This window comes from Dama dama, chromosome 28, assembly GCF_033118175.1.
Source record: "Dama dama isolate Ldn47 chromosome 28, ASM3311817v1, whole genome shotgun sequence".
NCBI classification, from domain to species: domain Eukaryota; kingdom Metazoa; phylum Chordata; class Mammalia; order Artiodactyla; family Cervidae; genus Dama; species Dama dama.
This window is the reverse complement of record NC_083708.1, coordinates 19,222,929-19,236,886: the sequence shown is the minus strand read 5'-3', so window position 1 is coordinate 19,236,886 and position 13,958 is coordinate 19,222,929. Positions and strand designations below refer to the sequence as shown.

Below are 13,958 nucleotides of genomic sequence, written 5' to 3'. Positions count from 1 at the left end.
AGGCAGGAAGGTAAAGAACCTGAAATCATATCCAGGGGTTCTTCCCCATCAGATCACACCTTCCTCCCTGGGGACAAAGGGTCCAGACATCAGCTGCAGATTTTGAAGACACCTCTGAGACGCTAAGCACTCTGGACGTTGTTATCATGGGTTTCCCTGGTGGCTTAGGCATAAAGATCTGCCTGCAATGCACGAGACCCAGGTTTGATCCCAGGGTAGGAAGATCCCCTGAAGAAAGGAATGGTTACCCACTCCCGTATTCTTGCCTGGAGAATCCCATGGACAGAGGAGCCTGGTGGGCTACAGTCCATGGGGTCACAGAGTCAGACAGGACCGAGCGACTAACATGTCACGGACTCAGAGTCTGCCCTGTCCTCAAGAGAGGACCACAGGGAGCCCTGAAGCCTGCCCCCTCTCATCTAAGGCTCCCCCTCTCCAGCCTGAACAAGGTGGGCTTGGGCACTCTCCCCTCCCTTCCAAATCCAAGTCAGTTCCTCTCTCGCCATCTGCCTGAGGCTCCCACATGCATATTTGATGGCTTCTGGCACATCTCCTCCTTATCTGACATCCTGCAACGCATCCCTCTGTCGCCTATATTATTTCTATCTCTGTTAAGAATGTTCCCGAAAGAGGCCTGTGTCCTTGGGTTGTACTTTATTAGTGGTGGTTTCACCTTTCCTATCTTATCTCCTGGGCGTGATCCCCATCTGAATTCTTTGAGGACACAGAAACCACACCTTCTGCTCTCCTCCAATTCCCAAAAGAATTTCCTAGGCCAGGCAATTCTTGTCCTTACAGAGCTGGGCAAGCAGCAGACACTAAGAAAATGCTTGCTGAATGAATAAAATAATGAATATGAAATAACTGGCTGATTTCAATGCTTTTCAATAAAAGACACATGTATATGTATGGCTGAGTCCCTTTGCCATCCACTTTGCCGTCCATAGTTTTTGTGTGAAAACTATATGAAACTATCACAGCATTGTTAATTGTCTACACTCCAATACAAAATAAAGTTTTTTAAAATGTCATATTAATAATACATTTCCTGGATAAAGGTACCAAGATCACCCCTGCTGGGTATACAACCAAAATAAATCAAAACGTCTTAAAACAGCACTTCTATGACTACAGTATTTTCTTAGGACTGAAATAAAATGCCCTTCTCTACGATATGAATGACAGCTGGAACAGAAATCTGATTTTCAGGTAGCCACAGCATAATAATGTGGCATTGCTTTTATTTCCTATAAAAGCAGATTTTACACTGAGCTGAGGAAGAGAAAAGGGCAATCACCTTTTGGGGTTAATTATTCCAATTACCACTGTTAGGTGTTGAAGCTGGAGAGCTCAGGGAAATCAGAACAAGATATGAGGGTTTTCCCTAAACAGTTTATTTAAATCTACTGTGGATTGGGGCAGAGCATCTTTTTGGGAACTCCTGGGACTTACTTAGCCAAGTCTACTTCCAGTCACGTTACTTCCGTGTGGTTTAATCAACTTCAGCTAAAACCAAACTGACTTAGGAATCAAACTATTCTTTCTCCCATGCACTAGCTGGTCACGGTTGGCCACTGGATAAAACAGAGCAATGGTCAGTTCAACACTGCTGGAGGGAAAACCCTGCTATGCCCTCCCAGCTCAATACAGCATAATGCCATAAGCCCCAGGGAGCCTCTACTGCTCAGCAGCTGACCTAAACAACCTCATTATCTCTTAGAAATTACTATTCTTGCATATAAGCAGAAACTTCTCATTACCAAAAGTATCGATGGCATATTAATTACACAAAAACTGTGCAGGGATAGAGGAGATAATATTACAAGTGGAGAGATTCAGTGACTGAGGATTGTCTGAGACCCAAAAAGATCAGGTATATTAAAATAGATAATTAGTGTTCATGGGCTGTACATATGCTACGTGATAACAGAGTATGTCTTCCAGCTCAAACCTTATCTTGTTAGAACACAAACTGGGTGGGGCAGTGAAGGGATCCCAGTAAAACACCAAAGGGAAAAAAATTCACTTTGATACTAGCATGTATATTGTCAATGTGAAAGAAGCTGTTATGACGATTTATCCGCATTTATACAACTAATTAAATCAAAGCACTTTAAAGCTAGAGTGGAATGCTGAGTTTTTCATCACAACTCTTCATTCCATCAATGAGAAACTCAGGCAGAGATGAGGTACTTCAACCAAGCTCACTCCGCTCATCAGAGCCTGCCAGGGTTCTCAGGTCTAGCTTCATGTGCAAAACACCCATCATTAAATTTAAAAATTAAAAAGGCACATAGCAGACAGGCAATAAATATCTGTTAATGGAAATAAGCAAATAGAGATGCAGGGTTCCAGAACTCTCTTGATATACTACCTACTGAAGGATAAGCCAAGTAATGACCTCAGAATTTTGACTCTGACTTGTCCAACATAGATAACATTGGCTTCTTAATATCAATACTATAAAGCATCCCTTCCCAGTCAATGAAATACTACTGCAGTAAGTATGGGAGCATGCAAGTTGATGGTGAAACCAAAAGCTTTGTAGTACTCTTATGAAGGAGTGACTGTGAAAAAAATCTATCCACAAAACTCTATGGGTTTCCAAACACATGAAGTGTAGCTTCGGTGGAGCAGTGGAGGGATCTATAAGAGGCAGGTATGACTAAGCAGCCCCAGAGAGCAAGCAACACCAAAACTATCAGGAGTCTGGGGACCGGAACACCCCTGCATATAAAGATAAGCTGGAGTTTCCCATCTCCTGTTACTAATACAAAAGGGGGCCTTTTTTTCTACAAGTTAATTGTTTTTAAAATAAAAAACTTCAGTGTTATGTTGCAAATGACATTTTCTTCGATTCTCCATTGAACCTGCCTTCTGAAACAAATTTGGGGAAAACCTAGTTGACTCTCCGGGCAGGCAACCAACTGGCCGGACTAAATTTGAAACAATCAATACCGCACTTTTTGGTGTATTTAACTCTATATCTCACTTGACAGCCCCTGACATCTACAGCTTAACGCAGCTAAAGGTAACCAAATCTTAATAATCATGGAAAACATACTGCTAGATGTCTTACTCAGTGAGCTATTATTACTGAATTTTTCCTTAAAGTCTGACATCTAGCTATGTAACTTCTCCCTTAAAAAAAAAAAAGAAAAGAAAGAAAATTCGAGAACATCGGACCAAACCAAATAGCTTAAAATAATTGAAGAGACCACAATTGACACCCCCAAGATGAAATTGAGCGCAGCACTATAGGGGAAAATGAACCAGCCACACCATATTTACATACAGATGCAAACATACTTATAGCACCTTAGGCAAGAAGAAAACAAAAGACCCTGGCACAACAGGACAAACCTGGTTTACCATTCTGTCCGCGCAGGTATAAAGCTGAAGTAACGTGCTTGGCGGCGGGGCACAGAGGGTGGAGAGCAAGTTCCACTTAAACTTGTTCCATTCAGGAGCTAGGTGAGCAAACCAAGCAGCTTAACAAGCTCCCGTACCAAACGGAACCAGGCTGAATGTCCCAAATCGGTCAAGCCCAATCAAGGAAAGTGGGACCCCCCCCCCCCCCGTCCCCCGTCCCCCGCCCGAAGCTCTCTGACCACCCCTCTCCAAATCCACGAGCCTCCCGACTAGAGCCGGGGGCTTCCCGCCGAATCCACTTCCCGGTCTCCCTCTCGGACCGTGCAAGGTGGGCATGTGGGGTGAGTCCGGGGTCCCCCCCAACACACACCCACCCTGCCTCCCCGCCCCGTTCATTGTCGTCCGAGGCAGATGGATCACCTGCCGGGCGCGGGCTCCCGCCGCCCGCCGCGCCGAGACGCACAGGGGCGAGCGCCGCCCGCCTCCCGCGGGACCCGCACCCCCTTGCCCCGCGGGACCCGACCCCGGCCCGCGGCCGGTTCCCTACGTGCTCACCGCCACGAAGCCCGAGGAGGAGGCGAGGAACACGCGGATGACCATCCTCTCGCCGGGTCGGGACGGACCTTCTGCGCCCCCCGCAGGCTCCGGGGCTGGCGGGGACGCGGAGGCAGAACTCGGCTGGGAGCCGCCGCCTTCGCCGCTGCCCCGCACAGCGCTCGCGTCTGGGGAGACGGCAGGGACCCGGAGCCCGCCCGGCCGACCGGTCTGCAGATAAAAGCTCGGCGCTGCCCGACCGCCGGCCGAGGTAGGGAGGCGGGGCCGGGCCGGGGAGGGAGCCGGCTGCGGGGCGTGATGGGAGTTGTAGTCCGGGCCGCTCCCCAGAGTGGCAGCCGCCGGGCTCCTTCCCGCCGCCTCGTCCCTGAGCCTGCGTCCCGGGCGCGCGCAGGTGCCGGGAGGGCCACCCGAGGCCGCGGGGAGACGCTGTGCCAGGGCTGGCAAGGATCCTGGCGGGACGAGGCCGGGGAGAAAAGAAAGCTAACGATGATAGCTTGGTTCGGTGTCCGTGCTGGGGTTCTGTGTGTGGTGGTTTACTGGGTTGGAGCATTCCCCACACCTAGAAACGTCAACAGACAACAGTGATGCCTCGGAGACCCATCGTCTCCGGGTCGCGCGTGGGGTGGGCTGGGCGGCTGGGAGGTGGCCGCGGTGGGGACCGGGTCGGGGGGCGCGGTGGGGCTGTGCGCTCCTATTTTCCCAGCGGCTCAGCAGATTGCAGAAGGGTAATTCTTGGGGAATAAATACGAGGTTTTCTTTCTCGGTAGACGCTGAAAATGAGAAACCCAGGTGAGAGCACAACCGATATTTTATTTTCCCAGCGAAGCTGTAATTGCCGTAGGAAAAAAAAAAATAATAAGCCCCAAGCGAAATTAGAATCCTACTAATCAACATCGATTTTCAGGACCCCGCCCGCCCCACCCCGCTTCCCTACACAATGGCTCCGGCTCAGTGCACCTAGTATTTACAGATTTGAGCCAAATCTGTGCCGTTTTCAGACCTGCTGCACATTCCAGCGCAGTCTCCCAGGAGGATGCTGTTAAAATAAAAGAGCTTTTAGGTAGTTTCTAGCAGTTTAGGAATAGTTCTTCAGCAAGTGTGTTCTGTTTCACAAAAGCGCAAGCCTCTCACAGTTCCTGAAGAATGAACCAGTTTTCTTTGCAGTACTGTATTTACTGCCTTCCTTTCAGCAGGGGAGTTTTAGCAGAGTTCTGGGAACAATGTTAATTAATAGTTCTAGGAAGAAAGAGATTAGATGATGAAGTCTCTGGCTCTTTGGTAAAATTCTTGAAGAAACATTAATGGTTTTGGAGCATTTGTTTTTTAGAGCGATTTTGATTACTTCACGTGTATAACCCTCCCTATTTATCAGAAGTCATGTGTGTAGTATACAGTTTTTTATTTAGTACGGTAACAGAAAAGACAATTTTAATGGGACTTTATTTCTTCTATTAGACAATTTTAAATATACATTTTGTTGGCTGTAAATAATCTTTCTCTGTACATGTACTTTAATTTGGCTACCCTAAATGTGGAAATGAATGTTTATATCTTGAAACATAATTTTCTTCAAGGTAGATACCATATTTCCTGTATCGATGCAACTTCATAAAGTCTAAATTTCTTCTGTTTGGAATTATTCAGCTTTGAGGATATGGTTAAACTCAACAAATGAGAACTCCAAGCCTGTGCTCTGACAGGTACCAGAGTGCATGAAATGCTGAATAAGTCCTTTGCTCAGTCAGCAGAGCATCTATTGACTGCAAAACAAAAAAGTCAGATACAGAAATAGCAATGAGACAAGACACACTGTACCAATAGAGTTGTGTGGATATTAAAAAAAAAAGAGAGGGCAAAAGACGGCCTTCTAGAAGAGACTTTAAAGATGAGTAGAATGTCTGCTAGCAGATGGAAGGGATACAGGATGGAATATTGGAGAAGGAAATGGCAACTCCCTCTAGTATTCTTGCTTGGAAGATCCTGTGGACCAGGGTGCCTGGCCAGCTGCAGTCTATGAGGTCACAAAGAGCGGGAGGCGACTGAGTTCACACATCCAGGATGGAATATGCAGGGTCCACAGGAACAGCAAGGGGTTCGTTTTACTTCAAGAAGGGGACAATGCTGAAAATACAGCTTTGGATGAATGCAGACAGGGACTCTCACTGACTTGTCTGCCCAACTCCTTGCCCTTTTCTGGAATCTGTTCTTCTGCTTTGATCTAAGAGATTTTGGGGGTGGGGTTCCCAACACCCTCCTGGTTCATAAAGCAAGACCCAAACTCCTGGCCACAGCTGATTAGTCTCAGGGTAAGTATCTGACTCAAGAAAGGCCTGGCCACATCTCTGCCCGAGGAATTTAGAATGAGGACTAAGAAAGAGAGCAAGAACACTTGACCTGGAAGTGTTTTGTGACCTGGAAGCTCAGTGCTTTTGGAAGCCATTTTCCAACATGAAAACCAGAGACGCTAAGGATGGTAGTTGGCAGGAAGAGAACAACAAAGCAGGTATGTGGAAGATGACAGAGATGTTTCAGTGAGTTCTGATAATGCTTGAGCCCAGGGACCCTAAAACTCTGGCCTCTGTGTCAAATCCAGCTGGTTGTCTATTTTGTAAATAAAGTTTTATTAGAACACACTACTTTTCCTATTGTCTCTGGCAAAGTGTCAGAAACCAGATAACTTGCAAAACCTAGTATGTTTACTCCATAGTCCTTTACAGAGAAAGTTTGCCAGTCTCTGTTTATGGTTCAGCCTTTTCCTGATCTTTGCTCTGGAGGCCTGTGTAGTATTCCTGTATCCATGTCATAAATCTGACCTGAGTCATCCCAAGTAGGGTTCTGTTTTTTTACAACCCTATCTGCCTTAACTGAGAAGTTTGTAGTTAATTTGTAAGCATTCTGAGGAAGAGAAGGATCCAATCAGAACTATACTTTGAGAAGATTACTCTGGTCAGAGCTCACTCTGTTTTTGAACACCCTAGGTAAAAAGGTTGTCTCCAGAGCTTGTATGCAGGACAAAGTGTCAGCAGTCCAGCAACCCCCAGCAGCCAGGATGGAGCTGAGACCCAGAGAGTGACAGAGAAGGTAAAAAGCAACCTGGGGTATAATTTAAATGTCCAGGATCAGCCTCACGGTATCATAGCACAGAGAACATTCAGTGCCGATCTGACAAGGCAGGTCTGCAAATAGAGCAGGTGGCTGAAACTTAACGACAGCTCAGAAAATGGAGTGGGCCATTGGACATCACAGAAGGTGCTCCTGCCTTGTCTAGGACTTGATGGTTTTTACAAGTCATGATAGACCATCTGGTGAATGTGGGTTTTTTCCTTAGTTTTATTGACATATAACATTCTGTAAGTTTAAGGTGTATAATATCTCTTTTCCTGGCAGCTACACAGTCCCGACCAGATTATCCACATAGGACATGGAGAGTAAATACTGCTCATATAGGGAGTCAGGCACGTGACATAAATAAGAGTGGTGGGATAGATCCAAGTGTACATATATTCACCGTGAGGACTGTAGCAAACTGGACAGCATCTCTCATAATACAGACTTTTGTCTGAGATATTCTGATCTTTTATTTATTTTTTGATCTTTTAATACTGACTTGATTTATAAAAATTGAGCCAACCAAGCCAAAACCATCTGTAAGTCCAGTACAGCCGTAAGGTTCTCCTGGTTTTTCCAGTGTAAAGAAAGCTCCAAGCATGGGGTTTGGAGCCCAGTTAATCCACAGGAACCACTGGGTATTATTATAATGATGGTCTGTTATCATTGCTGACCTTTGGGAGAGCGCTTCCAGCAGGAGGGTGGAGGCAGAAGTCACGTGGCAGAGGCCGGAGCCCTGATGGCTAATGAGGCAGTAGAGGCAGCGATCTAGGTCTTTTCTAATTGGAGGATGAGGAGTAATAGGGGATGAGTGAGGACAGAAGCTTGCAGGGGAGCCAGGGAGCAGAAACACTCTTCATTAAGGTTTCCCTACAGATTAAATGAAGAGCTCTTTGAAACAGTCTGGAGTCCCAACTGTCCAGATTTTATTTTTAGAGTAGAATTGCGTCTGATTGATAATTCTGTGTTGTCAGGGCTGCCCTGTTTTTTTTTTTTTTGGCCGCACCATGTGGAATCTTAGTTCCCTGACCAAGGATCAAATCCACATCCTCTGCATTAGAATCACAGAGTCTTAACCACTGGATCGCCAGGGAAGTCGAGGATTGCCCTATTTTTAACAGCACTTAATACTATCTGGCTACCCAAGAATTTCACTTTTTAAGGAAGGTCGGTCTCCACACCATGCCTACCACAATCCGTGCCCCGCTGCAGGCAGCAGCTGCTGTGAAAGGCGAGTGAGCGTATTTGGCTGTTAGTAGGCCATAGATTTGTGGGAGAGGAGGTTATAAGCCAAAGGGCAGGAGTAGGTCAGAGTGGTTAAAGAACCGGTCTGGCCTCTGAATCTGACCTGGATTGGTGTCACAGCTAGATGATCTTCCTAAGGACCTTCCTAATGCAGGAGACCTGGGTTAGATCCTTGCCTGGAGAATTCCATGGACAGGGAAGCCTGGGGGCTACAGTCCATAGGGTTGCAAAGAGTCAGACATGACTGAGTGACTAATAACTAACTAAGGAAGGTTTATGTAACTTGCCAGTGTCTCCCCTTCCTCATTGTTGTTAGGGGACTTCATGGAGAAGATTAAGGAAAGTGCTTTTCACACAATGCCTGGGACATAGTTAGGAGTCAGGAAGTGTTAGCTATTATGAATCATACAAAGTAAATCAAGGAATGGCCTGTATTTGCATAAAGCGTGTGAGTCCTATAAATATTTCTGTCTTAAGTCTGTGATTTGAACTTGCTAAATAACAAGAATCTGGTTCTTATAAGCCTCTTTGTACAGTGCCATGTTCTGTTAAAGTACTTAACAAAATCTTTTTGATGTTAATGAAGTTAGGGAACATACTTAAGATAAAAGGAATATTAGAGAAATGAAGCAGGCATAAAGTCAAATCAGGCAGCTTGGATTTCAGGAGAGAGTTCATCCGGTGCTTTTATGTGGCTTCATCAGACCCATTCTGTCTATTCTTAATAAAATAAAATCTTAATTAACAGAGTCATACTAAGCAATCCCTGAGTTGGATGGAAGTTTCAGCCCTCATGTTTAGGAACTGGAGGTAAATCACAAAGCAAGGAATTAGGCTTGAAACCAACATTTAGGACATATTCTTTTTTTTTTTAATTGAAGTACAGTTGATTTACAATGTGCTAGTTTCAGTGATTCTGTTATTTATATATATATATATGTATGTGTATATATATATATAACTTTTATACATATATATATATACATATGCACATATATTCTTTTTCAGATTCTCTTCTCTTAGAGGCTATTACAAAATATTGAGTATAGTTCCCTGTGCCATACAGTAGGTCCTTGTAGGTTTATCTGTTTCATATATATATATATATATTTATATATATATATATATATATATATATATATATATATAAACATATATATATGTAACAGTGGGTATATGTTAATCCCAAACTCCTAATTTGTCCCTCCCCCACCCCTTTCCCCTTTGGTAACTGTAAGTTTGTTTACTATGTCTATGAGTCTCTGTTTTGTGAATAAGTTTGTTTGTATGTTTTGGGTTTTTTTTTTAGATTTCACATATAAATGATATCATATGATATTTGTCTGTCTCTTCTGGCTTACTTCACTTAGTATGATAATCTCTGGGTCCATCCATGTTGCTGCAAATGGCATTATTTCATTCTTTTTTATGACTGAGTAATATTCCATTCCATATGTGTGCGTGTGTGTGCACGTGTGTGCACCACATCTTCTTTATCCACTCATCTGTCAATGGACAGTTAGTTTGCTTCCACATCCTGGCTGTTATAAATAGTGCTGCTATGAAAATTAGGGTGCATATATCTTTTTGAATCATAGTTTTCTCCAGGTATATGCCCAGGAGTTGTATTGCTAGGTCATATAGTAATTCTAGTTTTAGTTTTTTAAGGACCCTCCATCATGGTGCCTATTCCAATTCACTTTCCCACCAACAGTATTAGAGTCTTCCTTTTCCTCCACACCAGGACTTGTTCTCGAATCAGTTAATATTCAACCAAATCAATAGGGTTCCCCAGCCTCTCTAACAGGAGAAAACACTTCCATTTCCCCAATACCTTATTCCCACTAGAATCTGAAAAAAGTTAGGAGAAGAGAGGTGAATGGCACAAGCCACCATCTTGGGCACTATTAGAATTATACCAAGGAAGCTTAAGGTCTGCTGGTAACCACAGGAAGGACTGAAAACCTTGCGTGCGGTTCATTTCTTTCAGCAGGAGTCATTCAGTATGTGTCAGATGCTGTGCTATCTGCTGAGGATTCAGCAGTGGATCAAACAGTCCCTACCCTCGTGGAGATTATGGCTAATCAGGAAGATGAAAAGTGAGCAAGAGTATGCTAGGACTTGATGAAAAGAATCTTTTTATTGTGTTTTGTTTTTTAATCTTATAAGACTCTCCTAATCAACTTTTTTAATGATATGTATATACATATATCGGAGAAGGCAACGGCACCCCACTCCAGTACTCTTGCCTGGAAAATCCCATGGATGGAGGAGCCTGGTAGGCTGCAGTCCATGGGGTCGAGAAGAGTCAGACATGACTGAGCGACTTCACTTTCACTTTTCACTTTTATGCATTGGAGAAGGAAATGGCAACCCACTCCAGTGTTCTTGCCTGGAGGATCCCAGGGACGGGGTCACACAGAGTCAGACGTGACTGAAGTGACTTAGCAGCAGTAGCATATACATATATGGCTTCCCTGGCAGCTCAGACAGTAAAGAATCTGCCTGTAATGCAGGAGACCTGGGTTAGATTCCTGGGTCGGGAAGATCCCTTGGAGAAGGGAATGGCTACTCACTCCAGTATTCTTGCCTGGAGAATTCCATGGATAGAGGAGTCTGGCAGCCTACAGTCCATGGAGTCACAAAGAGTCGGATACCCACTGAGCGATTAACACTTTCACTTTCACATAGATATATATACACACACACCCCAACCCCACCACACCCCTCAAGATTACATTCCAGATCAGGAGACAATATCACCATAACAAAATAAAGGTTAAAGTTAATGTTGCTTAAGTAATTCTAGGCAGCACTGTTAGAGGAACTCCCAACACACTAGTGTTTTGGTTATTAGCTCACTACTTTATAAATGAATACCATACTGTAATAAACAAAAATTTACATGTAGGTTGTTGTTGAATTCTGAAATTATTTTGATTCCTCATGAATACATTGCTAATGAGTTTTCAGTTCATTACAATTTCTCATTATGGTAGGCTTAAAGGCCATTTAGAATAATTGCAACAGAGCAAGTATAAGAAAATGTTTATATATAGCTATAATTAGAGAAAATGAAAAAGTCAGCTTAAACAAATATAAAGTGGTGTTGTAGCAATTGGTATTTTTTTATTATTACTTTCCCTAGGATTCTAAAGGGTCTACTGAATGGAAATGATTAACATTTGTTTGTAGTACTTTTAAATACCTTGAGCCATAATGATTTTAAAAAGAACAATGAGGTCTTTACCTTTAAATTTTGCAACTGTTTCCTGAAAGTAAAATGAAAGAGCAACAAAAAATATAGATTCCTTTATTAGATTACCATTTCTTTTCCCCAGTTCTTTGCATCCATCTCGAGTTAGTTTATTTAGAAGCAATTTAAGTTGCAGGCATCACTCTACCTTGATCTCCACTGAGATGAGAGCCATTGGTTTTAAATAGCATCTTTGAGAAGGAAGGCATTTTTTGCATTAAGTGGAATTCCATTTAACAACGAGGTCAGGAAACTAGACTTCCCTGTGAGTGCACTCACTGTACTGGGAAGCTGTGATCTGGCCCAGGTATCACTAAGTTTATGACAAAATGAAGCACTTAATGATGTACTGAAGCTCTACTCCTTCTAGTGTTAATTGCTTTCTGGTTATAAGCCAAACATATTTGAAAAATCCTTTAAATTCTTCTCGCCCTGAGAACAATGTGGTGGAAAAGCCTGATTTTACTTGAACCAAATTTATACTTCCCAGAGCATGTGGCTTTTTATTTTTTTATTAAAAAAAAAATGTTATTGGGGTATAATTGATTTACAATGCTGTGTTAGTTTTAGGTATACAGCAAAGTGATTCAGTTATACATACACATATATTCATTCTTTTTGAGATTTCTTTCCCATATAGATTATTAAAGAATATTGAGTAGAGACCCTTGTCATATATAGTAGGTCCTTATTATCTATTTTATATATAATACATAATATATATATATGTAGTACATAATACATACACATAATATATATATGTCAATCTCAAGCTCCTGATTTATCCCCCCCACTTTATTCCCCTTTGGTAAGTTTGTTTGTGATAGCTGTGAGTCTGTTTCTGTTTTGTAATTAATTTATTAGATTCCACATGTGAGTGATATCTTATGATATTTATCTTTCTCTGTCTGACTTGCTTTACTTATAGTTTGATAATCTCTAGATCTATCTTGTGTTGCTACAAATGGCATTATTTTGTTCTTTTATATGGCCAAGTAATCCATTGTATGTATGTACTGTTCTTCTTTATTCGTTTCTCTGTTGGTGGCATTTCATGTCTTGGTCATTGTAAATAGTGTTGCAATGAACATGGGGAGCCTGTATCTTTTTGAATTAGTTTTCTCCAGATATATGCCCAGGAATAGAATTGCAGGATCATATGGTTAACATGTAGCTTTTTAAAAGCCCATCTGTTTAGTTTATTTGTTGAGCACTTCAGCATTGGCTGTCTATTAGCAACTTATCAAACTTCCCCTCCTCAGCAATTTGAATTTCTTTAAATGTTTCATAATTCTAAGAAATCATCTCAGGACCTGGAAAATATTAATCTATCTGTAATTCTTGAGATGCAGGTGACTTTGATAAGTGTTCAGTAGAGGATATAATGCAACTTTACTTCCATAGCATTGGTATTTATCAAAACCCTAGTAGACACCAGGCACTCTACTAGATGCTGGGAATATAAGGATTCATAAAACAAAGCATGTGTGTTAGGGACAGAAAGAAACAGTTTTAGCACAAACTAAAGTCCTAGATGGCTCAGTGGTAAAGACCTCACCTATACTGTGCAGGATACCCAGGTTTGATCCCTGGGTAGTGAAAATCCACTGAAGAAGGAAATGGCAACCCACTCCAGTATTCTTACCTGGCAAACCTCAGGGACAGAGGAGCCTAGTAGGCTACAGTTCACAGGGTTGTAAAAGAGTTGGATGCAAGTTAACAACCAAACAACAAAGTCCTAGATAGAAGCACAACTGTGAGCATGGGTAAGCCTGTGGCTCTCTGTGAACAATGCAGAGACAAAGACCATGGGTCCTTGGAAAGACTCTCTGTAGTATGAACTGAAGTTTACTTGCAATATGTATCCTTATTGTTCTGGTTTTAGTAGAATAAATTTTCCGTAGTTCAAATTCGCATCAGTATGTAGGTTCCTACAATTTGCCTCATTTTGCCTTTGTCCCTCACTTAGGAATAACAACCGGGTATATGAAGTCAAGGTTGAGGGTAGGAAGTGCTGCTGGAGACAGAATTCTGGGATACTGAATAGCAAACTATCAGCCTAAAATAGAAACAGGCTTCCTATGTCCAAAATCCTCTTCAGTTCCTTAACAGTGGATATACATGCAACTGTAGGTTTGGCTAAATGTAACAAATTTCCAGCAGCAATAGTTTACATTTGATGTGAAATATCACATAAGAAGAAGAAGACAGGGTGGTGAATCCAGGTTTATCCTAACAGTCTAGCAGTATCCTCAAACTGCAGGACACATTCCACTTCTCAGTCTACCATCCTCAGTGTAGCCATGTTTGTCCTTGGGCTTGTTGCCTCATGGTTGCAGGCTGGCTGCCTGAACCAGAAGGATGACACTGTCATTGATTATCATCCCAAGGAGGAAGAAGGCAGGCAGAAAAAATGCTTTCT

General features: G+C 42.8%; 1 protein-coding gene across 1 annotated transcript in view; it reads right to left on the bottom strand.

Annotated features, from left to right (window-relative positions):
• Window positions 1-4,477, bottom strand: part of SH3BGRL2 (SH3 domain binding glutamate rich protein like 2) — a 71,952-nt gene extending 67,475 nt beyond the window's left edge. The window contains exons 1-2 of the mRNA XM_061131541.1: window positions 3,928-4,477; window positions 3,364-3,470 (exon numbers count right to left, since the gene is read on the bottom strand). Of these exons, the coding sequence (XP_060987524.1) occupies window positions 3,364-3,470; window positions 3,928-4,477 (657 nt within the window). The remainder of the gene's footprint in view (window positions 1-3,363; window positions 3,471-3,927) is intronic.
• Window positions 4,478-13,958: the final 9,481 nt, after the last annotated feature.